Below are 22,738 nucleotides of genomic sequence, written 5' to 3' on the forward strand. Positions count from 1 at the left end.
GCCTAGAAATTTGTTCATTGTCTGAAAAAGCAGATAATTTTTTATTAAAATGTTTGAAAAAATATTGATTTGGTAATTTTTCATGATATGAGGCGAAATAAAAAATGTGCCCTGCAAAAATGATTTTTTTATTTTTTTTAACGAAACACAACTTCAACATTCAACATTGTGATATTTTGATATGTAATTATCAAGAAAATATGGAACATACCTTTTTTGTTGCAAATTTTGCGTACTTTCATAAAATCGGATCGAAATGCATTCAAAAAGTTTATTTAGACCATATTGGGAAAATTAACCTTTTTAAAAAAAAATCATAACTTTTTTGTCCATGATTTCTCCATTTTGACCCACTGTGCAAAAGACTTCATTTTTTGTCTACTTTAAAATATAAAAAAATAAAAAAAAACGATTTTTGAGAAAATGGATTTTTAAGCTTTATTTTCGAAATAAAAATCAACTACCACATTTATTTACAGTTTATATTTTTTCCAGATAGTTTCAATAATAACCTAAAACTTTTCGGAAGACACCAAACCGATCAGACAAATAATTTCTGAGTTTTACTTTTTTGAAAATTGTTAAGGCTTTTTTTCTTAGGCCCTTCTCAAAAGTAACGCTAGGGTAAAAATGGCGAACCGATGATGCAAATAGGCATTTTTGGGTATAAAGAAAGCATATGCCAAATTTCAGCCAAATAAAATAGAGCGGTTCCATTCGAATTCAAATGGAACCGCTCTACAACTTAGTTACAGGGTGTCCACAAATTATCCGAACAGCAAAATATTGGAAATATGATCTCGCATTGAAAACAATGAAAAATCAATGTCCATGTACCTTTTATAATACATCTATATGTTAACACAAAATACAACTTTAAAAAATTTCGAAATAATTGATTGTTATTGAGATAGGCAAATTTAAATTTTTCGAAGACGTTTTTCCTGAGGGCCGCTAGTCATACTGGAGATGTGTTATTCCTAAAACCCAAAAGAGATGAATCCAAATGTCCTATTATTATTTGAAGTAATCTACAGGTTAGTGGCTTCAGGTTAGACTGGAAATAGAAAACTGTACGGTTCAAATCCAGTGAGTTCTATTGACATTTCTCTTCCGTCATAAAGCTCAGAAAACAGCTCTTTTTAAGACACCTCAATACATTTGGGTTGGTTTTGAAATTATTTGAAATTGGAACTGTGTCAAACTTCCTTCTTAAGAATATAATAAGTCAATGTTTAAAACCATGCAAGAATATTGAATTTATTATGCTTGATAGTATAGAGCCATGTCTTCAAAGTTTGTACGGATAATTTGCGGACACCCTGTATAAGCATTTCGATACACAAGATTTTAAAATATTCAGCTCACTAGTTCCCTTCTGTTGCCAAAAATCTAACTAATTAGACATGTATCGCAAGGGTTGCCTATCAAACAACTTTTCCGAAAACACTAACCTTCTCACTGATATGCATTGCCAGATATACCTAATAGTTTTAAATTCACAATGCTCACTAGTGCCACTAGCTTATAAGGCTCAGGACTATGTGACAGAATATCATAATAACACATAGTCCTGAACCTAACAAACCATTTTTGCTGAAAACATTGGCTGTTTTGCATCATGAAATATTAGTTAAAAATATTTATATTTGTAGTTGTCCTTTATGTATCCACTGTGCTCGACTCCAAATGTATTAAACGTACAATAAATACATGACTTTAATGAAACTTTAGTCCTATTTTAAAAGAACTTCTCAATGTAGAATACTATCGCTTCAAACAAACTATCCTTCGTCAGTCTATCGCCATCGAAATTTATTGAAATATCAAAAATAAATAATGAAAACCTTGTACGATGTGTTCCATTCAGCATTAGTCCATGGTTCATTCATCTCTGTTCATTCATTCATCTGTTTGTTCGACAGCAATTTCGAGCAATATTCATTTTCGCTTGTATGTCTGTTCTTCGAGCCTTTTCCAGCCATCGGTAATTCAGTACAGTCCAGACTAATTAGTATTCACCACCTGGTCTGGTGGCAGTGTCCACAGTGGAATGCTTCATACAATCAACCGACCAACAACGCAACGACTCTGCTTCAAAAGAATCATCGTCGGCTCGATCTGCCGGCATTCAGCCACAACACACACCCGGAAAACCCAATTGCCCATAACATTCCAACTGATTGCACAAATTTCTTTTTGATGATCTGATTGATGGGCGCTTCTTTCAGGCCCAGTTCCATGCTGGCAGACAGAGAAACATCAAGCTGGGTCCGTTTATATTCATCAGGACACAGATATTGAATGCTCGAATCAATGTCTATACATTCTATGAAATTATAAATGAACTGAATTAGATAGGTACCTCATTTGTCTGAATTTTAAAATATAATGTAATCTTGGAATGAATGAACATAATGTATCAATATAGTAAAAACAAATTTGATTGCAATATCAAATACATATCAGATTTAATCGATTAAAAGTCCTTTTGCAAAGCATTGCTAATATCCAACCTAAGGATTGATATTACCGCCTTCTAGAGGCGTAGTACTGATGAAAGGAAGCCAAAAGCTAAAGCTCTTTAATCTAATTACTACTTGTTCTGCTCACCCCTCGTTCGTTATGTTTTCTTCCCCCTGGACAGATACCAGCCTAGGGTCGGACCTGAAGAAGCAACAGCGGATGGCCGACCGGATGAACGCCTTCAATGCCAAGTACCAGCGAACGATCGAAAGCAACGACATCAACGCCAACGGAGGAGGCATGGACGGAAGCAGCAGTTCCTCCTCGTCGTCGAGTGCCAATGGAAAGGTAAGTTCGTACGACCACCTAACTGTATGTACCTCCCAAATTATTGAAAAAAATATACAGAAGGGTCGTTGAAAAATAACGCCTAAAGTTTACCAAACCTAGCATTTTATTTGCATTGATTTCATTTGTACTTCAATACAAAAATGTTAAATAAGGACTGTTAAACTGTTCTAAAAATATACGAAAACGGCATACATTGAACATGAATCACCCCTTACTCCCTACGCTTACTTCATGTTACTGTATTGATTTTCCCATCTTTCCTGACTCTTCCCGGAGTGCGACAAAACCGCCGAGGAGGAGGGCATGTTCGAAGATAAAACCAGAGGGCTTCATCCGGCTAATGAGTTCGCCACCGTTTCTTGTTGTCGGTATAATTTCCATTTGTGTACCGAGGCACGGAGGCGGAGGAGCCAATGCCATTAAATGTGCCATCTAGTCAACGATGAATAATGACCGGGGATCTTCTTTCGTGGAATCGAACAAATGATACAATTTTTAAGCAATTATGAAAGTCTTATCATGATTTCTGTGTAAAAAATGAGTGTAATTTAATTTCATTTTTACGAAAATTATTTTTAATGCTTGAAGAAAGCAAGATAGCAAGAAGCTTCCGTGACAATTTTATGTGCTTTTTAGATTGGCCTTAGTATTTTTTTTTTTTTTCAGGAATAATTCTTTTTGGTTATAAGCCCAAAACATCAAGAGAACGTTTGCAACAATTCTTGGGGGAATGTTTTGAAAAGTGATATTGATTTTTTTATGGTTGATATTGTTCTATTTTGAGACTTAACTTAAAATTTACTTGATGGTCAAAGCGACTTACACCCAAGATCCAATTGTATATTTTTCAAGACATAGGAAAAGCATTCGATAGTGTTTGGCATGAAGACTTGTTTTGTAAAATTTAAAAACTTTAGTTTTCCAACATACTTTGTTAGAACAATCTTTTCTTCTTCTTGGCATTACGTCCTCACTGGGACAGAGCCTTCTTAGTTTAGTGGACTCAAACCACTCAGCTAAGGCAGGCCCCAATTCTATTGGTATGGTGCTCCGCGGAGTACGATCTGAAAACCGCTGATCTATGACAATACAGCAAAACTTTTTTTCCTCTTAAAGAATGTTCCAGACTGTCTGATAACACTGTGGAACACGTATCTGTTCATTCATTTATTTAGTTAACATCTAGACAGATAACACTGAATCAACCATTTCACGCCACAATACTCGGTTCGTGGCCGCATCTCTCCATCCTCGGTTCTGCCCCACGCTCGCCAAATCGATGTGCACTTGATCCGCCCCCCTAGCTCGCTGCGCTCCACGCCTTCTTGTACCAACCGGGTCCGATGCGAACACCATCTTTGCAGGCATTCTTGCAACATGCCCTGCCCATCGTATCCTTCCAACTTTGGCCACCTTCTGGATACTGGGTTTGCCGTAGAGTTGGGCGAGCTCGTGATTCATCCTTCGCCGCCACACACCGTTTTTCTGCACACCGTCGAAGATCGCCCTAAGCACCCGACGTTCAAAGACTTGCAGATCCTCCTCGAGCATCGTCCACGTTTCATGCCCGTAGAGGACTACCGGCCTTATAAGCGTTTTGTACATGGTACATTTGGTACGGGCGTGAATCTTTTTTGACCACAGCTTTTTCTGGAGGCCATAGTAGGCCCGACTTCTACTGATGATGCGCCTCCGTATTTGACGGCTAACGTCATTGTCAGCCGTCAGCAAGGATCCAAGGTAGACGAACTCGTCGACCACCTCGAACGTATTCCCGTCTATCGTACACTGAAATAAATTTTATTGTAGAAACTACTGAATCCATGGTAAAATTAAGAACTGCACCAACGATTTTCAACCGACTACATTAATCTGTTAATTATACCATAACATAGTCAACAAGAAAATATATTCTGTTTATTTAATCAGAGTTGTAGTATTTATGACTAGAAACATTCTAGATTTGACAAGTTTGGCATTGTACTTTTCACCATACTGTGTTGTATGGTGGGTGTCACGGATTGAAATACAATGCTTTGTAGTCGAGGCTACTATGGACACAGTCACATTTACTACACTGCTCAGTGATTTTTACCAGATTATAGTAAACTTAACAGTTTTTTGTAGTCGGTTGAAAATCGTTGGTGCAGTTCTTAATTCTACCATGGATTCGGTAGATTATACAACAAAATTTGTTTGCGTGTAACACTGCTACCTAGGCGAGCCCTCTCGCGCTCGGCCCCACCAGCTAACATGTACTTTATCTTGGCCGCATTCACCATCAGTCCAACCTTTGCTGCCTCGCGTTTCAGGCGGGAGTACAGGTCTGCCACCTTTTCAAATGTTCGGCTGACAATGTCCATATCATCCGCAAAACAAACGAATTGACTGGATCTCGTAAAAATCGTACTCCGGCTGTTAAGCCCGGCTCTCCGCATAACACCTTCTAGCGCAATATTGAACAACAGGCACGAAAGTCCATCACCTTGTCGTAGTCCTCGGTGGGATCCAAACGAACTGGAGTGTTCGCCTGAAACCTTCACACAATTTTGCACACGTTCCATCGTCGCTCTTATCAGTCTTCCCGGGAAAGCTGTTCTCGTCAATGATTTTCCATAGCTCTACGCGGTCGATACTGTCGTATGCCGCCTTGAAATCGATGAAAATGTGATGCGTTGGGACCTGGTATTCACGACATTTTTGAAGGATTTGCCGTTCAGTAAAGAGCTGGTCCGTTGTCGATCGGCCGTCAACGAAGCCGGCTTGATAACTTCCCACGAACTCGTTTACTACAGGTGACAAACGATGGAAGATGATCTGGAATAATACTTTGTAGGCCGCATTTAGAATGGTGATCGCTCGAAAGTTCTCACAATCTAACTTGTCACCTTTCTTATACATAGGGTATATTATCCCTTCCTTCCACTCCTCCGGTAGATTGTGCCTATCAGCCGGTGCAGACAAATGGCTAGCCTCTCCGGGCCCATCTTTATAAGTTTAGCTCCGATACCATCCTTGCCAGCTGCTTTATTGTTCTTGAGCTGGTGAATGGCATCTTTAACCTCCCTCAAAGTGGTGGCTGGTTGGTTTCCATCGCCTGCAGTACTGACGATGGCAATTGCTTCGTTATCCCAACCTTCATCGCCTGTGCTCTCAACGCCATTTAGGTGCTCGTCGAAGTGCTGCTTCCACCTTTCGATCACCTCGCGCTCGTCCGTCAAAATGCTCCCATCATTATCCCTGCACATCTCGGCTCGTGGCACGACGCCGCTGTGGGATGCGTTGAGCTTCTGATAGAACTTGCGTGTTTCTTGAGACCGGCACAGCTGTTCCATCTCCTCGCACTCCGTCTCCTCCAGGCAGCGTTTTTTTCTCCCGAAAGAGGCGGATCTGCTGTTGCCGTTTCCGTCTATAACGCTCCACGTTCTGCCGGGTCCCTTGCTGCAGCATGACCGCCTGCACTGCATGCTTCTCCTCCAGAATCTGCCTACATTCCTCGTCGAACCAATCGTTCCGTCGACTCCGTCCCACGTACCCGACGTTGCTCTCAGCTGCATCGTTGATGGCTGCTTTCACTGTTCTCCAGTAGTCCTCAAGAGGTGCTTCATCCAGCTCACCTTCTTCCGGTAATGCAGCCTCGAGGTGCTGCACATATGAAGCTGCGGTTGCTTAAGCCGCTCTAGGTCATACCGAGGCGACCGTCGGTACTGTACGCTGTTGACGACGGAGAGTTTTGGGCGCAGTTTGACCATCACCAGATAGTAGTCAGAGTCCATGTTAGCGCCACGATAGGTCCTGACGTCGATAATGTTGGAAAAGTGCCGTCCATCAATCAGAACGTGGTCGATTTGTGATTCTGTCTGCTGTGGTGATCTCCAGGTGTATCGGTATGGAAGGCTGTGCTGGAAGTAGGTGCTACGAATGACCATATTCTAGGAGGCGGCGAAATCAATTAGTCGTAAGCCGTTTTCGTTCGTCAGCCGGTGGACGCCGTACTTTACAATAGTCGGTCTGAATTCCTTCTCCTGGCCAACCTGAGCGTTTAGATCTCCTATGATGATTGTGATGTCGTGGTTTGGGCAGCTGTCGTACTCGCGTTCGAGCTGCGCGTAAAAAGCGTCTTTATCATCATCAGTGCTTCCGGAGTGAGGGCTGTGCACGTTTATTATGCTAAAGTTGAAGAATCGGCCTTTGAGCCTCAACTTGCACATTCTCTCATTGATCGGCCACCACCCGATCACGCGCCTCTGCATATCACCCATTACTATAAAAGCTGTCCCCAGCTCATGTGTGTTGCCGCAGCTCTGGTAGATGGTATGGTTACCTCTAAACGTCCGCACCATTGAACCCTTTCAACACACTTCCTGAAACGCTACGATGCCGAATACGCGGTCCTTCAGCACGTCGGCGAGTATGCGTGTGCTCCCGATTAAGTTGAGAGATTTACAGTTCCACGTACCGAGCTTCCAATCGCTAGTCCCTTCACGTCGCTGTGGTATTCGCCGATTGTCCCGGTTCGTATTCTCGCTTGCAACTCCCTAGATTTCCGGAGGACCATTCCCCCTAAATTTTCGGAGGACAATAGTGCACAGTTTAGCTTAGAGTCCTTCTCTGGCACTCGGACGATGATCAGCCGCCCCTGACATGGAACAGACGCTGTTGTGAGCCGCTCCTAACATGGAGTACAGACGCTCAAGGTTTGCAGAACCAAAAGCAAACCCCCCCTTCCCTGTCAGCATACAACCAAAGTTCCCACCGGGGTTGGTACCGCTAGGAAAAAGGGATAGGAGTTGCTGGGCAAGAGGCTAAGGACCGCACAGATGGGTCTATTTTATTCCTTCAGGTACGCCATGCCTAGCCATTTACCAATCAAACGTATCTGTTTCAAGTACTAAAATACACCTATTTGCTTTATGTAAGGTTGCTGAATCTATTATCACATTAAAAATTACATAACACGTCTAGTTTTTCACATATTGATTGTTGGAAATGCAAAATGTGACTACTCCAGCTAACTTGCATGCAAGCTTATCAACTTGTATGGCAATTTTTTTGCTTATTTGCCAAAAAATTCAAACTTCATGTGTTGTGGTTGTGCATCATGAATAAATCTCATTACTTTAACATTTCTCGTGGTTGGTTCATATTGTAGGATTAACATGTTCGGCTTTACAAATCTTATTTTAAATATCGCACATCACTGGATTATTCCTGGAACACCAAACACTGGTTCTCGGAACCACAGAACGATAATCATAATCAAATCAAATCCTTTTTAAGTATATTACTTTGAAATCCGAAACTCTGAAAAGGCTTCCAAACCAAATGACAGATCTACCTTAAAACCATAACGTAATTGAATACTCACAATCACAGCACCTTATCATCAACATTTTATCACCTGCAAAAAGCTACCGCACTGTTGTAAGAGTCGAACTCAGAATTAATCAAAGTTGTGTCCATAGTAGTTGTTCCTACCGGTACCGTTGGAGACGACCCTAGTTCGGACACTTCGCGGAATTCGTTTATGTTCACAAAACTACACACGCGTGGAACTTTGCTATTCGAAACACTTTATTATCGAATCTAAAAAACTGGACTGTATTTGCTCGAAAGGGTTTTGGTACAATATAAACTTTATTTGATGCTCATGCGCGCGCGATCGAGAGCTAACTAACTGCCCTGAGTATATAGAACGATACTCTAGGGTCAGTGTGGTGAGTATACGCGCGAATATAACCGATCGCGGTCGATTCGGTCTCACCGGTATATAAGCTACCTATGCTGATAGGAAATGCGAGATGGTAATGATAATAATGATAAGGATGAGCGAGAGTGATATAGTTCCGATCTTGTGGAACATGTTTGGGTTGCCAGTATTGCTGTTTGATCTAGTTCTGAACATGCCGGCCGCCTTGAAATCATAGGGATTTCAATCAAATCCTGGGCATACTATTTCGACCGACTCTGTACCTCTACCTAACCGACTTCGAATGCTACTGCTACCTACTATTTTGCATTATTTGTTTTGATTTAGATGCTCTTATATACTAGCACTATTCTGTACGACGAGTTCAGCCGGAGAGCGATGACCTGCTTGTTGATCGCTGGATAGCTGATATTGCTCGACGCTCGAAGGACTAAAGACGTAGACGATGATTGCTGATAGGGGCTTGAGATGGACTATAATGGTGATGACGACGACGATATTAGATTCTGCTTGGACTGGGATGACGACTTGATGTTGATGGATTGTTTCGACGCTGCCCGTGCCCTTGTTGGAGTCGAATGGAACCTCTCTTCTAGTGGGTGGCTTCGCTGATGCTGTCCTACGTCCTCCGGTGTGGTATGCTGACATCAATCAATCGCTAGAAATGAACGGGTGCTTTTTACCTTGAATTTATGAACTAAAACAGAACTTGCCTGGAGCGGAGGCCTCCTGGCCTCCGCAGGTGCCCCAGGTACCGATGACGACGGTTGGTACGTCGCTCCACACGAATTGAAAAGATCTACTACGGTTCTATGGTGCGATGAACGATGCTGCGCCGACGAAGACAATAGCCCTCCGATCGGGTTGATCAGGCCCTGTGGACGAATTGTCGATGGCGTTTGCAGCGATGCTGAGATATGGTACCAATTCCTCAGCTGGATGGTTGATGATGGTAGATGCGCTAATGACCTTTCAGCGAGAGTGGTTAATGCATTGGTGATATAGATTGACGTCACAACAAAATTTCAATAGCAGGACGGACGATATGGACATCATGGATAGGGCATGCTGAACGACTACACGGCGAACTAAAGCGTGATTGACGGATGGACCAGATAGCAGCGCGATGTCTTCTGATGACGGGCGTCCCCGAAGAGACCGACGGGTGGCTATGGGGGATGAACATTTCTTGAGCTTTTTGAATTATTCAATGAAACACATACTTAACTGGAAAGCGGAGGCCCTCAATGTGAAGACCCCCGCGGTGCCGAAGCACCATCGACGGAAGAGCCTAGTACTCTTCTTCTATGGGTGCGTTATCCTTGATTGGAAGAACGCAGATTTTGGAGATGGCTCGTTTGAAAAGCCCGTCCTTGGTGAGGACTTCTACTACTCGGACGTTTCCGTCCGATCCGGTGTAAATTTCTGCTACTCGCCCCAATTTCCACCTTTGCGGAGGTTGACCTCCTTCAATAACACCATTGTGCCAACCTTGATGTTATCGCGCTTCCTATTCCATTTTGTTCTATTGTGCAAATCCGACAGATAGTGGGTTTTCCATTTCCGCCAGAGTCTTTGCACAAAATCTTGCGATCGCTGCCAGACTGACAAACGATTTTCGGGTATCTCTTGAAGATCAGGTTCAGGAACCGCAGTCAACGGTCTTCCAACGAGGAAGTGTCCTGGGGTTAAAGCAGCAAAATCGTTTGGGCAGCAAAACTTCCTGGACAATTGTATGCAACTCATCGTAGCTAAGCTGCTGGTTCCCAACGATCTTGCGAAAATGACCTTTAAACGACTTGACCGCTGCCTCCCAGAGTCCACCGAAGTTTGGAGAACGAGCCGGTATGAACTCGAACTGGATGCCTTCATCTTCAACTGTACGAACTACAGTGTGTTGGAATTGTTGATCGAGAAACTGGAGACGCAACTCTTCCAATTCTCTGTTGGCGCCTACAAAATTGGTGGCATTGTACAGTGGTCCAGGAATCAGTTTTACGCGGAAAGATGCATTTTGAGCTTTAGAATAAAACATTAGACAAAAATGGTCTTCTACAAAGTTGTTTGTATTAGTTGAGCCCTTTGTTTAGTGTTATTGAAAATTAGGGTGGACCACATTTTCATAGAAATTGTGTAACTAACTTTCTTATTTGTAGAAATTATATTATACATGCTTCAGCAAAGTTATAAACCATTCAATTTCAAGCAACTTTGCCAAAAAAGTTTTTTTGTATCTCTTGAATTGACCGATTTAGAGCTTTTTTACTGCAGTGACATAGGGTGGTCCGAACAAAACTGGTTTTCTGGCTCTAGAGTTTTCAATTCAATTTTCTCATCAAAGTAGTCTATGAAACACTTTTAGAGCTTTAGAAAATGCGTAATTTGGTGAGTGAAGAAACTCGCTATCTCCTTTCGTTTAGGAGTTATTGTTGTTTTTCTCTCAAAAACATGCCTACTTTGATTGTGAATATCTCTGATTGGGGCAAAGATAAAAAATATCTTTTGACGGCATTCAAAAGACAACATAAAATTGTATATTATATCAAAAATTTACAGATGTGTTATTTTTGTAACTCTAATAAAATGCCTTGAAAAACAAAGGTTTTTAAGCAGAAAAACTTTAATAACTTTTGAACGAAAATAGATATCATCAATATTTTTGCATGAAAATTTGCGTTTTGTTAAGTTCATAAAGTCGTTCATAGACCGCTTTGACGAGAAATCTGAAATAAGAAAGATAGGACTCTAAAACTATTTTGAAGAGTTTTATGGTATGTATTTCTTTATTATTTTACATTTTGAGCATGAAAATGAAATTTTAGACAAAAATGATCTTCTACAAAATTGTTTCTAAAAATGTAAGCTTTCATACTGTGTCATTTGAAACTAGGGTGGTCCACAATATCACACATATCATATAATCAACTTTTTTATTTGCAAAAATACTGGTATATGCTCTTAGGCAAAGCGGTAGAACTTGAAATTTTTATCAACTTTGCCAAAAAAAGTTTTTCTGTAGCTCAAAATTTGACCAATCTAGAGCATTTTTTCCTAATCATCGCAGGGTGGTCCAGCAAAAATAAGTTTTTTAACTCTAGTTTTTTTAATATTATTTTCTCGTCAAAGTCGTCTATAAACGACTTTTAGAACTTAACAAAACGCAAATTTTCATGCAAAAAGATTGTTAATATCTATTTTAGTTCAAAAGTTATTAAAGTTTTTGTGATAAAAAATGTTCGACTTTCAAAACGTTTTATTAGAGTTACAGAAATAACACATCTGTAAATTTTTGATATAATATACAATTTTATTTTGTCTTTTGAATGCCGTCAAAAGATATTTTTTATGTTTGCCCCAATCAGAGATATTCACAATCAAAGTAGGCATGTTTTTGGAAGAAAAACAATAATAACTCCTAAACGGAAGAAGATAGCGAGTTTCTTCACTCACCAAATTACGCATTTTTCAAAGCTCTAAAAGTGTTTCATAGACTACTTTGATGAGAAACTTGAATTGAATACTCTAGAGCCAGAAAACAAGTTTTGTTCGGACCACCCTATGTCACCGTAGGAAAAAAGCTCTAAATCGGTCAATTTAAGAGATACAAAAAAACTTTTTTGGCAAAGTTGCTTGAAATTGAATGGCCTATAACTTTGCTGAAGCATGTATAATATAATTTCTACAAATAAGAAAGTTAGTTCAATCATTTCTATGAAAATGTGGTCCACCCTAATTTTCAATAAAACCAAACAAAGGGCTCAACTAATACAAACAACTTTGTAGAAGACCGTTTTTGTCTAATGTTTTATTCTAAAGCTCAAAATGCATCTTTCCGCGTAAAACTGATTCCTGGACCATAGTGCATTGTCGCACATTACCACCTGTGGTTTTCCTCTAACTGCGACAAATCGTTTGAAAGCAGCCAAGAAGGCTTGGGTCGACAGATCCGCCACAACTTCCATGTGCACGGCCTTCGTTGTCAGACAAACAAAAATCGCTACAAAGCATTTCACCGCTGCGCTACGCCGGACTGGATATTTGATGTAGAATGGTCCACAAAAATCTACACCAACCTTCAAAAATACGGCTGCAGGGTTTACTCGAACCGACGGCAGATCGGCCATTAGTTGTTCGTGAACGGTGGGCTTGTTACGGAAGCACGTTACACACTCGTGACACACCGTGCGGGCCAAATCACGTGCATTGGTTGGCCAGAACTTCTCTCTGACCGAGGCTATTAGAAGCTGTTGACCAGCATGGAAGTGTGCGAGGTGATAGTGTCGCAAAACGAGTTTGGTGAACGGATGACGGTGATGTAAAATCATTGGGTGCTTGCGACTTTCCGAAATTGGCGCGTTAGCAAGCCGGCCGCCAACGCGAAGCGTTTCATCAACGAGGATTGGATGTGGCATGAGAATCTTAGAAGAAGACTTCACCTCCCGCGCACGAGAAAGTGCTGCAACTTCCTCGGGAAAACTGTCCGCTTGAGCTAGCCGAACTAGAGCTTCGGTTGACTCATTCAGCTGTTGAAGCTTTATCTGTCCCGAACGCTTGTGGGTGCGGTTGTTCGGAGTTGCGTTATGGAGGAATCTACGAATGTATGCTACGATTCGCACGAGTTCGGTAAACGATGAACGCAAGAGAAATAGTTCGTTTGGAGGCTTTGCGCGGGCTGGTAGCGCAACCGAAGATCGCTCCTCGAGAAGTGAATGCTCAACGTCCGGTGTTACAGACGAATTGCTAGGCCACATTGAGCGGTCTTGTTGTAGCCACAGTGGACCTTCAAACCACATAGTTTCGTATTTCAGCTGTGCGGGTATCATTCCGCGCGATATTATGTCCGCTGGATTGTCCGCTCCGGCCACATGGTTCCAAACGCCGTTGCTGGTTATATGCTGAATTTCCGAGACACGGTTTGCGACGAACACTTGCCAACGGGATGGTGGAGAAGCTAACCAGTACTTCACGATTGTGGAGCCGGTCCAAAAGAACGGTTGAAATGGAATTTTGATACTGCTGCATACCTTTTCATACAAGTGGCTCAACAAGAGCGCTGCGGAAAGTTCGAGCCGAGGCGTTGATAAAACCTTTTTCTTTCGCTTCAAATCCTCCAGAGGCGCGACTCTGGATTTGGCAGTGACGAGCTTGGCAGTTATGGTACCGTCAACCGTAATACAGCGAAGGTAAAGGCAGGCACCGTAGGCAACGTTAGATGCGTCCGAAAATCCGTGTAACTCTACTGTGACTAGATCCTTGGTGAAAGAGACCCAGCGAGGGACAGTGAGAGTGTCTAAGGCCAGGAGATTTCGCCAAAATTCGATCCAAGAGCTCTGTAACTCGTCCGGTAATAAATCGTCCCATTCGCATTTCTGCTTCCAGAGCGTTTGAAGAAAGATTTTGGCCTGTACGACTACCGGACCAATTAGTCCTAACGGATCGAAAATCTTTGCCGATTCGGATAAGACGGTTCTTTTGGTGATAGGTGTATCCAACTCCAGCTTGGGAACAGTGAAACGAAAGATATCAGCAGCTGGTTCCCAAATCAAACCGAGGGTTTTCACGGCAGATGCTGACGAGTCCAACTCAAAGGAACTACGCTCGTCTCGAAGATCTATCGGAACATTACCAAGAAGTTCAGCGCTGTTGGAACTCCATTTCCTCAAGATGAAACCAGCTGAGCTCATCAGGTCGATCAGCTGCGATACTAAAGCCTTTCCTTCTTCCAAATCGTCAGTCCCTGTCAACGCATCATCTACGTAAAAGTCTTTCTTGATCACTTTCGCTGCAGCAGGATGCGTTGCTTCACCGTCACTTCCCAAGCGTTGAAGGCACTTCGTTGCGAGATAGGGCGCCGAACTAGTTCCGTAGGTAACCGTGGTTAACTTGTACGCCTTAATGGAGTCGTCGGGCGATGGTCTCCAAAGGATGTACTGTAGTGGATGGACAGTTGGGCAAACGTTCACCATTCTATACATTTTTGCTACGTCTGCCACGATAGCGTACTTCCAAAATCGAAATCGCAACGAAATGGAGTGGAGATCGTCTTGGACGACCGGCCCTACCATCAATCCATCGTTCAAAGACACGCCTGTCGACGTGCGGCACGAGGCGTCAAAAACGACCCGAAGTTTCGTCGTGGTGCTATCAGGCTTTAGCACTGCGTGATGTGGCAAAAAGTAGGCAGGCTCCTCTTCTTCTGACACTTCTTCCATATGGCCCATCGATCTATATTCGTTGATGAACTCGAAATATGCCTCTTTCAAGGCGGTGTTTGCTGCAAACCGACGCTCCAGTCCATAGAATCGTTTGAAAGCGTTAGCCTTGGAATCCCCCAGTTTCTGGATGACAGATTCTTTTTTCGGTAGCGTAACTACGAATCTACCAGTTTCGTCACGCGTGGTAGCTCGCTCGAAGATTTCTTCACACATTGACTCTTCTACTGATAACGTTCCTCCAGAATGCCAAGATTGGAGTTCCCAGAACTTGGTAAGAAGGTCGTTCAGATCGGGTGCAACACAAGGATACGAAATGGATCGTTGTACAACCGAAGAAGATCCAGGTACGCGTCCAGAGACGACCCAGCCGAAAACAGTTTCTTGCAGAGTGGGTCCATCGTCTACCAGCTTAACCTTCCCCTCTGCCAGCAAATCGTAATAATATTCGGCACCGATGATCAGATCTATCGATCCCGGCTCGAAAAATGTGGGATCTGCTAGAGTAAGATGCTCTGGAATCGCTAATTGGTGCACATTCACAAATTCGGTCGGCAAATCTGATGTCAGCTAAGGCAAAACGTGCAATTGGATATTCTCCGAATAAGGCGATATTTTGAGCGACCGTGGCATAACGGTTGCGTTCACCATTCTTGTCGATTTTGTAGACGATCCTCCAATACCGACGATGGACAAATGGTTGGGAGAACCTCCCAGCTTGAGCTTTTGGCACAAGCTTCGAGTAATGAAGCAGTATTCGGAGCACGAGTCTAGCAGTGCTCTGGCAAGCTGCACGTTTCCATACTGGTCCGTTATACGCACCAAGGCGGTGGACAACAGTACTTGACGAGATGGCGTATGAATGCTGACAGGCAGTGAGTTTGTGTGTTGAGAGGGAGTACGATCTGTGGTGGGTAGTGGGTGTGTGCTTGTGCTTGCGATTGGGAATGATCTTGTGTTTGGTCCAGTGTTTTGACTTGGTGCTGTTTGGTTTTGGGCGTGTGGCTGTGTTTGATGGTTATTCGCTCTTTGTGTTCGAGTCTGTTCTTGTGGGACGGAGGAACCGATCTGCATTGATGTAGCAGCTGCTCCGCCTTCTGAAGACCCTAGATGCAGCAGAGTGTGATGTTTCCGCTGACTGTGCCGGCAGACACCCTTTGTGCAGAGCCGAACAAGATGCGATGGAGAAAAGCAGTTCAAACACAATCCACATTTCTTAACCGTCTCGTAACGGTCAGGCACCTTCATTTTCAGGAATCGCTGGCACCTAAACGCTGAATGCTGAGCTTCACCACAGAAGTGACATCGATTGTTGGAAAACTGTGTCGACGGATGACTCACAGAAGTCCTCCCCTTCCTCACGTCAGTGTCGGTGAATTTTTCTGGAGCGATAGACTGGAGAACTGAGCATTGGTTCCGCAAAAATTCCATCAAATCGTCGTACTTGGGTACATCTTTGGAACAATGGTGCGATTCCCAGTGGCGAAGTGTAGCAGGATCAAGTCTGCAACACACCATATGTACCAATATCGTGCTCCAATTGGCAGTCTCCTCTCCAATCTTTCCCATCATCTGAAGGTTGCGGTTGTATTCGCTGATGAGGTGATTTAGTGCTTCATAGCTTTCTCGCTTCATGGGTTCTACAGCGAAGAGAGCATCCAGATGTGCCTTGACAATAAGCTTTTTGTTCTCGTAGCGCTTCTGTAGTAGATCCCAGGCAATTGAATAATTCGCTGACGTCATCTCTAGTGTCCCAACTTCCTGCAATGCTTCACCCACTAAAGATGACCGAAGATAACTGAATTTATCCATATCCGACAACTGATGGTTGCGATGGATCAAGCTCTGAAACTGATCACGAAACGTAACCCATTCTCGTAGGCGTCCTCCAAAATTAGACAATCGAAGTTCTGGCAGCTTCACAGTTGACGTTAGCTTAACAACATGTTGCGCAACAGCTTCAGGGTTCGCTGATGATGTTGTAGAAGTTGGTTCGCCCTTGAGAGATGACAACAAGGATCGCAACTCGCAATAGACGTCCTCAGTTTCCTGAATCACATCTGAAGATTCTTGACAACGCCGCTCCGACAGTATCTCTAACCGGGCGGTTCTTTCCTCGGGGCTTTCCTTGGATTCCGCAACGCTTGATTCATCGATTTCTTCCATCACCTCTTCGATTTTTCTACGGATCGCATAGAATTTTGTCATGGCCGCCTCCAACATCTCCAACCTGGTATCGATATGCGCATAATGTTTCTCCTTCTTGAACCTACCGACGAAACGCCTAACACCGTCAAAGGTATTCTGCAGCTGACGTATTTGTCGTTTCAGCTCTTTTAATTCACTGGCCATTTTCACTTGATCACTGTTCATCGTCAATTGTCAACTCTCACTTAATATCAGTTTAAATTGCAAAGATTAAATTGAACCAATCACGCTCTAAAGTTCGAAAAAGTCACACAGCGATTGATTCAACCTATCAATAGCTTCAAAGCGTACACATTTAGTCACTTCCACTCACTAATAGCACCAAATTGCCGTGATTCACCGATTCGCGATTCCTCGACGTCCCACGGGTGACAGAGATAAAATTCGAACAAAATTGACTGCAGCAGGAGATCCAACCGAGCGAACAACGCTAGTTAACTTCCCTTTGCCTGGCTGATTCTCGTTCCGTTATCCTTGGTCGCTGGAGATTGGCTGATGTTCTCCACTTGATGCAGGGTCATCGACCGGTCACTGTTTCTTCCCTTGCCGAAAGGCACCGCCGAATCACGATGGCCGGTTTCGATTCTTCAGGCTTTCTTCGATGGCGGCTCCTCAAGCCGCGCCAATTTCAATTTCACTCACTATGACCGATAGCCTTTCTTCACTGAGGCTTTTTCGATGGCGAGTACCCACGCCAAGCCAAACCACTATTCACGATGGCCGGTACCAACGACACTATTATCCCAACGCACTATTGTCCATGCACTTCAACGCGGTACACTGTCCGATCTTCACGGGTTTCTCCAGATCCAACGGTCCACCGGTCCCGATCCGGCTCGAAGGACCAAAAATGTACCGGTACCGTTGGAGACGACCCTAGTTCGGACACTTCGCGGAATTCGTTTATGTTCACAGAACTACACACGCGTGGAACTTTGCTATTCGAAACACTTTATTATCGAATCTAAAAAACTGGACTGTATTTGCTCGAAAGGGTTTTGGTACAATATAAACTTTATTTGATGCTCATGCGCGCACGATCGAGAGCTAACTAACTGCCCTGAGTATATAGAACGATACTCTAGGGTCAGTGTGGTGAGTATACGCGCGAATATAACCGATCGCGGTCGATTCGGTCTCACCGGTATATAAGCTACCTATGCTGATAGGAAATGCGAGATGGTAATGATAATAATGATAAGGATGAGCGAGAGTGATATAGTTCCGATCTTGTGGAACATGTTTGGGTTGCCAGTATTGCTGTTTGATCTAGTTCTGAACAGTAGTCCTACGTCAACCCCGCGGTAATGTATCATACATTACCAACCCCAATTTTTGTTTGCAATGTTTTTTCACGCAATGTGTGTTTATCGATTGATTTTCCCCTGCAAATTTGTTTCCAATCACAACTCTTAAGCCTTTTTCAGAAGCATTGCTGTTGAGCCCTGTTTTGCTCGCCTACGAAAACTAAAACCACTATCAGGAAGATTTCTGATATTGATTGGTTAGCGTGAACGAGTTGAATTGGACTCAACTGCAAAGCCGAATCGTTTCGGAACAGCTGTTCGTCGACACGGCGTCAATTGACAGGAGGCCTGGGATTTTGTTTTGATCAAATCTAGCGCGATTTTCAACAACGCCTCATCTTATCAAACGAGGACATGAAGAAAATGACAAACAAGAGATCCAAACATGATTGTTACTGCAACATTACACCTAGTTATTGTATCAGCTACCTCTTTGTTACATATATATCACATAAAAAGGCACTTTTGTGATCAGAAATATTTTAATAATTATTCTCCATTTAAGTTTTCGCCTATTTGAAAAGCTACGGTAGAAATGCGCACAGTGATCAACCATCATCAGCGCGAAAAATGATGACGATGACTGAAAAGGTAAACTTTAGTCCCAGGTCTCCTGTCATTTGACAAGCTTTGTAAAATGGCTCATACGTCAAATTGAAATTTACGGTGGCGATGACGATATCGATGACTGGGGCACTTCTCCGAACGGAGAGCTCCTCGCTGTTCTTAAATGCACAAACCATTATATTCTAAATTATAACTAGAAGAAGGCTGTGATTATAAAAATAAGATCCTATAATGTTTATTATATTTTTTCGCTCAAAGCATATCATATTTAAACTTAAATTGCAAAATTGGGTCCATAAATGAACCTTGACACTTTTGATCATGTTTGACGCTCGCTTAGTCGACAAAAACACTACTGCACTGGGGTTTTAGTATTAACACTGGGGTTGTTCCTATCTGACATTTCGGAAAGGACACGGAAAACAAAATACACCCAAAATTTGAGTTTAAGTCAAGGGGTGTAACAAAATCTAAAAAACACATAAAAAAATGTTTTTTGGACTTTCACAAACGAAAAACATTGAAAAATTGAGTAAACATGTGTTTTTGGCTTAACTTAGGCGTTTGGCACTAAAATTAGGACAGGGCATTGAGATCCTATTGACGAAAATTCAAATGCAGCAAATCACATGGCGTAGCTAACGTCATGCGGTCGTGTCTTGTACAAAACCCCGTCAGATTTTTTTCTACTTTAAATTAAAGTTACATCCTTTCTGTATCCGATGCTGCTCAATTAAAAAATATGAATAACGTGAAGAAATACCGGAAATTTATCAAACAATGGGCTTTTTTGCAAACTGTTTAGTTAGCTGGCGTACGAGACGTCCACCAATTTGAGTTAACCGAAACGACCATCATCTAGTTCTAGCAAGTAAGGGCCCATTCGCAAATTTCATAATGCTGAAGGGGGTGGGTGGATGTTCTCGTGCTGTTACGCCTCATATAAAATTGGTAAAATATTCATACAAAAAGCGTTACGAGGGGGTGTCAAAAATGGCCATAGTTCGCGTTATGAAATTTGTGAATAAACCCTAAAATAAAATTGGAATTTTAACTATATGTGTTGATATTGGCCTGAATTTCTAGTATATAAACTTTTGAGTATCTTTTTTCACGTCCTAAGCGTGAAAGAAAATCCACAAAACTCAAGCATTTTTCATCCATAGGGTAATGTTCAGCACCATAGTCCCACTATAAATTATTTATATCACTTTTGATCCCTTCAAGTGATTAATGACAAATCACTTGAAGGGATCAAAAGTGATATAAATAATTTAGAGAAAGACCTTTCAAAATGACCTTGAACACGATGACATGTCGAGAGTGAAATATTCAAGATGTGGTTCGTGATTTTCTTTTGTAATTGGAAGAAAACCTTTAGTCCTAATGGAGTTTTTAGAAATACAAAAACGATTGCCGGCACCCATTCCTTCCTCACTTGAATAGAAGAGTACTGGCTAGACACTGCCCTTTATTAGTTGCTCAGAAAATTTGTCTGACACATCGAATTAATTGCTCATTTTGATACAATTTTCAATATTATCAAATTCACCCTTAGATTGAAACGCTCATTTCGAAGAATTGCCCTTCATTCCATTTTTGCCTCGTGTAGTGACAAAACCCACTTTCTTGGAAGTCTGTTGTGGATTCAGAGATTCACCTTTCATTTTGTTCTTAGCATCACCATATTCAGAGAAATAACCTCCTAAAAGAGAAGTTTTTCACCAAATCAGTTCTGTCAGACTTCATGTTCACATAAAAACAGCAAGAATATAACCGTTGGTCAAGAATATCGAAATTGTTCGCTCTGATAAGAATCCAATTTTCGGAATGCCATTTCTTTGGCTGCAAATGGTCACCATGGCCGAACAGCTACTGACGTAGCGTTTTTTTCCTCTGGTGAGCGTTAATTTTGATTAGTTTCTTCATTATCGCGATGTGAAGCCACAGCATTCTACATCCCGCTCTCATCGGAACACCACGGCAGAAGGACATGGAAGCGAAACTGACCGTTTCGGTTTCTCATTTGTCGTTTTTACCCATCGCTAGCTGCCAGACCAAAAGATCAGATTTCAGCAGACAAGATCATAAAGTGCAATTATGAAAATTTATATTTTAATTACTCTGCTTGCTCTAAGCATGCCAGACGTTATCGTTGCTTGTCAGAAAGATACCAATATGACTTGGTCATCTGGCTAACGATTCTTTCGTTGGGTATTGAACTCAGTCTATTTTTTGCCATATTATACCGAAAATCACTCAATCTGCTTCGCTCGTTTGTAGCAACTTCAATCAGTCCAGCAAGAAAGTTCAAGTACTTTAGAAAACTTTAATCCACCACTAACGTAAATCCAACAAACTGTTCATTTTATCATGATGCCAGAACGTGCCACCTTCGCACTTGACAAACACACGTTCCAGACGTCGTTGTATCGCATTTTATTTTTTCAGTGCTGATCCATGCCACTCCTCGCCATGTGGAAAGTGATTCAACTCTAATTAAGCTTGACTAGAATCTCAGTAACCTATGAAACGAACGAGCGAACTTTTCCAAGATTGGCCCCATCCACTTCACGATTCGTCCCACACCTGCAGTATATAGGGAAGACTTGATCCACGTTTCGAAATGTGGCAGTAACTCTACAGAGAAATCATTATTTAACGAGATTACTGCAAAGGCTCTCAAGCAAACATGTTTTGAAAGATCCATACATCACGATATGCTTTCAAATCAATCAACTCTCGTTATTGTTGATTTTGAATAATTTAGCTCATTTTCAACAACTTTTGTTTAAGCATTTTGTTAAGAATCGCCATTTTGACAGCTAAATGGTGAACGAAACTGTGGGCATAAAACCTCCTCATCTTTTCAACTTAACAATTCCAATAACAGTAAGATTATCATATTCACCTTCAGTGAGTTTGCACTCTTTGAAGGAGGGACTGTCAGTAGATTGGACTATCAGGAACTTGTTCAGCAATAGGGTCCTAAAGCCCTGTCCCAATTTTAGTGCCAAACGCTTAAGTTTAGCCCAAAATCACATGTTTACTCAATTTTTTAATGTTTTCCGTCGTTATTTGAGCGGGGAAAATTGCTAAAGTAGTTACAGTAACATGCTCTTTCGTGTTATTAAATAGAAACAAGATTTCATTCAACATTTTAGGACCCTATTTCCACATCTGCGCGGTCTGCCAATAGAAGGATACGAGGTTGTTCAATCGAAGCTTTTGTTAGGACTCGACAATCTTCGACTCTGTGTGCCTCTCAAAGTCCGGGGAGGGGGTCCAAAAACCGTATTGGAACGAAGTGCCATCTTGGTTGGAGTATTTATGCTTACATTCCCAATCAACCACTTCGAGAAGCGGTTGTGAATATTTATGTTGCGGCGGCATCAGTTCGCAACCTGAAGCTAGATGATCGAGCAACTACGCGATTTCTTCGGAAAACGTTGGCGTAAATGCTGCGTATGAAAAGCTAGAGTGCAAGGATGACCAACGGGCAAACTTAATTATACGGGAAACCACAAGACGAACAGATGATGGCACACGCTACGAGACTGGGCTGTTATGGAAATACGATAATCCTGACTCTCCAGACAGCTATCCGATGGCAGTCCGCCGTCTGGAACACCTCGAGCGAAAGTTTTGAAGGGAACCGGAGTTAGCGGAACGAGTTCATGAACAGATAGTTGATTATGAGCGCAAGGGCTACGCGCATAAGGCTACACTCTTTTAGTTGACATCTGTGGACAAAAGTCGAGTTTGGTATGTATGGAATGAAATGGTTACCAACAGGAGACGTATATTTGTATTCTTTCAATATGAGAGATGATTTGCGAACAATAATAGAAAATAATCGCATTCCAACAAAGCATGAAGTCGTTAAAATCGTAATGACTTTATCTGATCCGTTTGGC

At 42.2% G+C, this 22,738-nt stretch overlaps 1 protein-coding gene across 2 annotated transcripts in view; it reads left to right on the forward strand.

The window, feature by feature from the left end:
- LOC5577698 (proteoglycan Cow) overlaps window positions 1–22,738 on the forward strand; it is a 578,074-nt gene that overhangs the window by 480,375 nt on the left and 74,961 nt on the right. For both annotated transcript variants that reach the window (XM_021855938.1, XM_021855948.1), the window contains exon 6: window positions 2,648–2,814. In XM_021855938.1, coding sequence (XP_021711630.1) covers window positions 2,648–2,814 — 167 coding nt within the window. The remainder of the gene's footprint in view (window positions 1–2,647; window positions 2,815–22,738) is intronic.

The sequence above is a fragment of the Aedes aegypti genome, chromosome 1 (genome assembly GCF_002204515.2).
Source record: "Aedes aegypti strain LVP_AGWG chromosome 1, AaegL5.0 Primary Assembly, whole genome shotgun sequence".
Classification (NCBI taxonomy): Eukaryota; Metazoa; Arthropoda; class Insecta; order Diptera; family Culicidae; genus Aedes; species Aedes aegypti.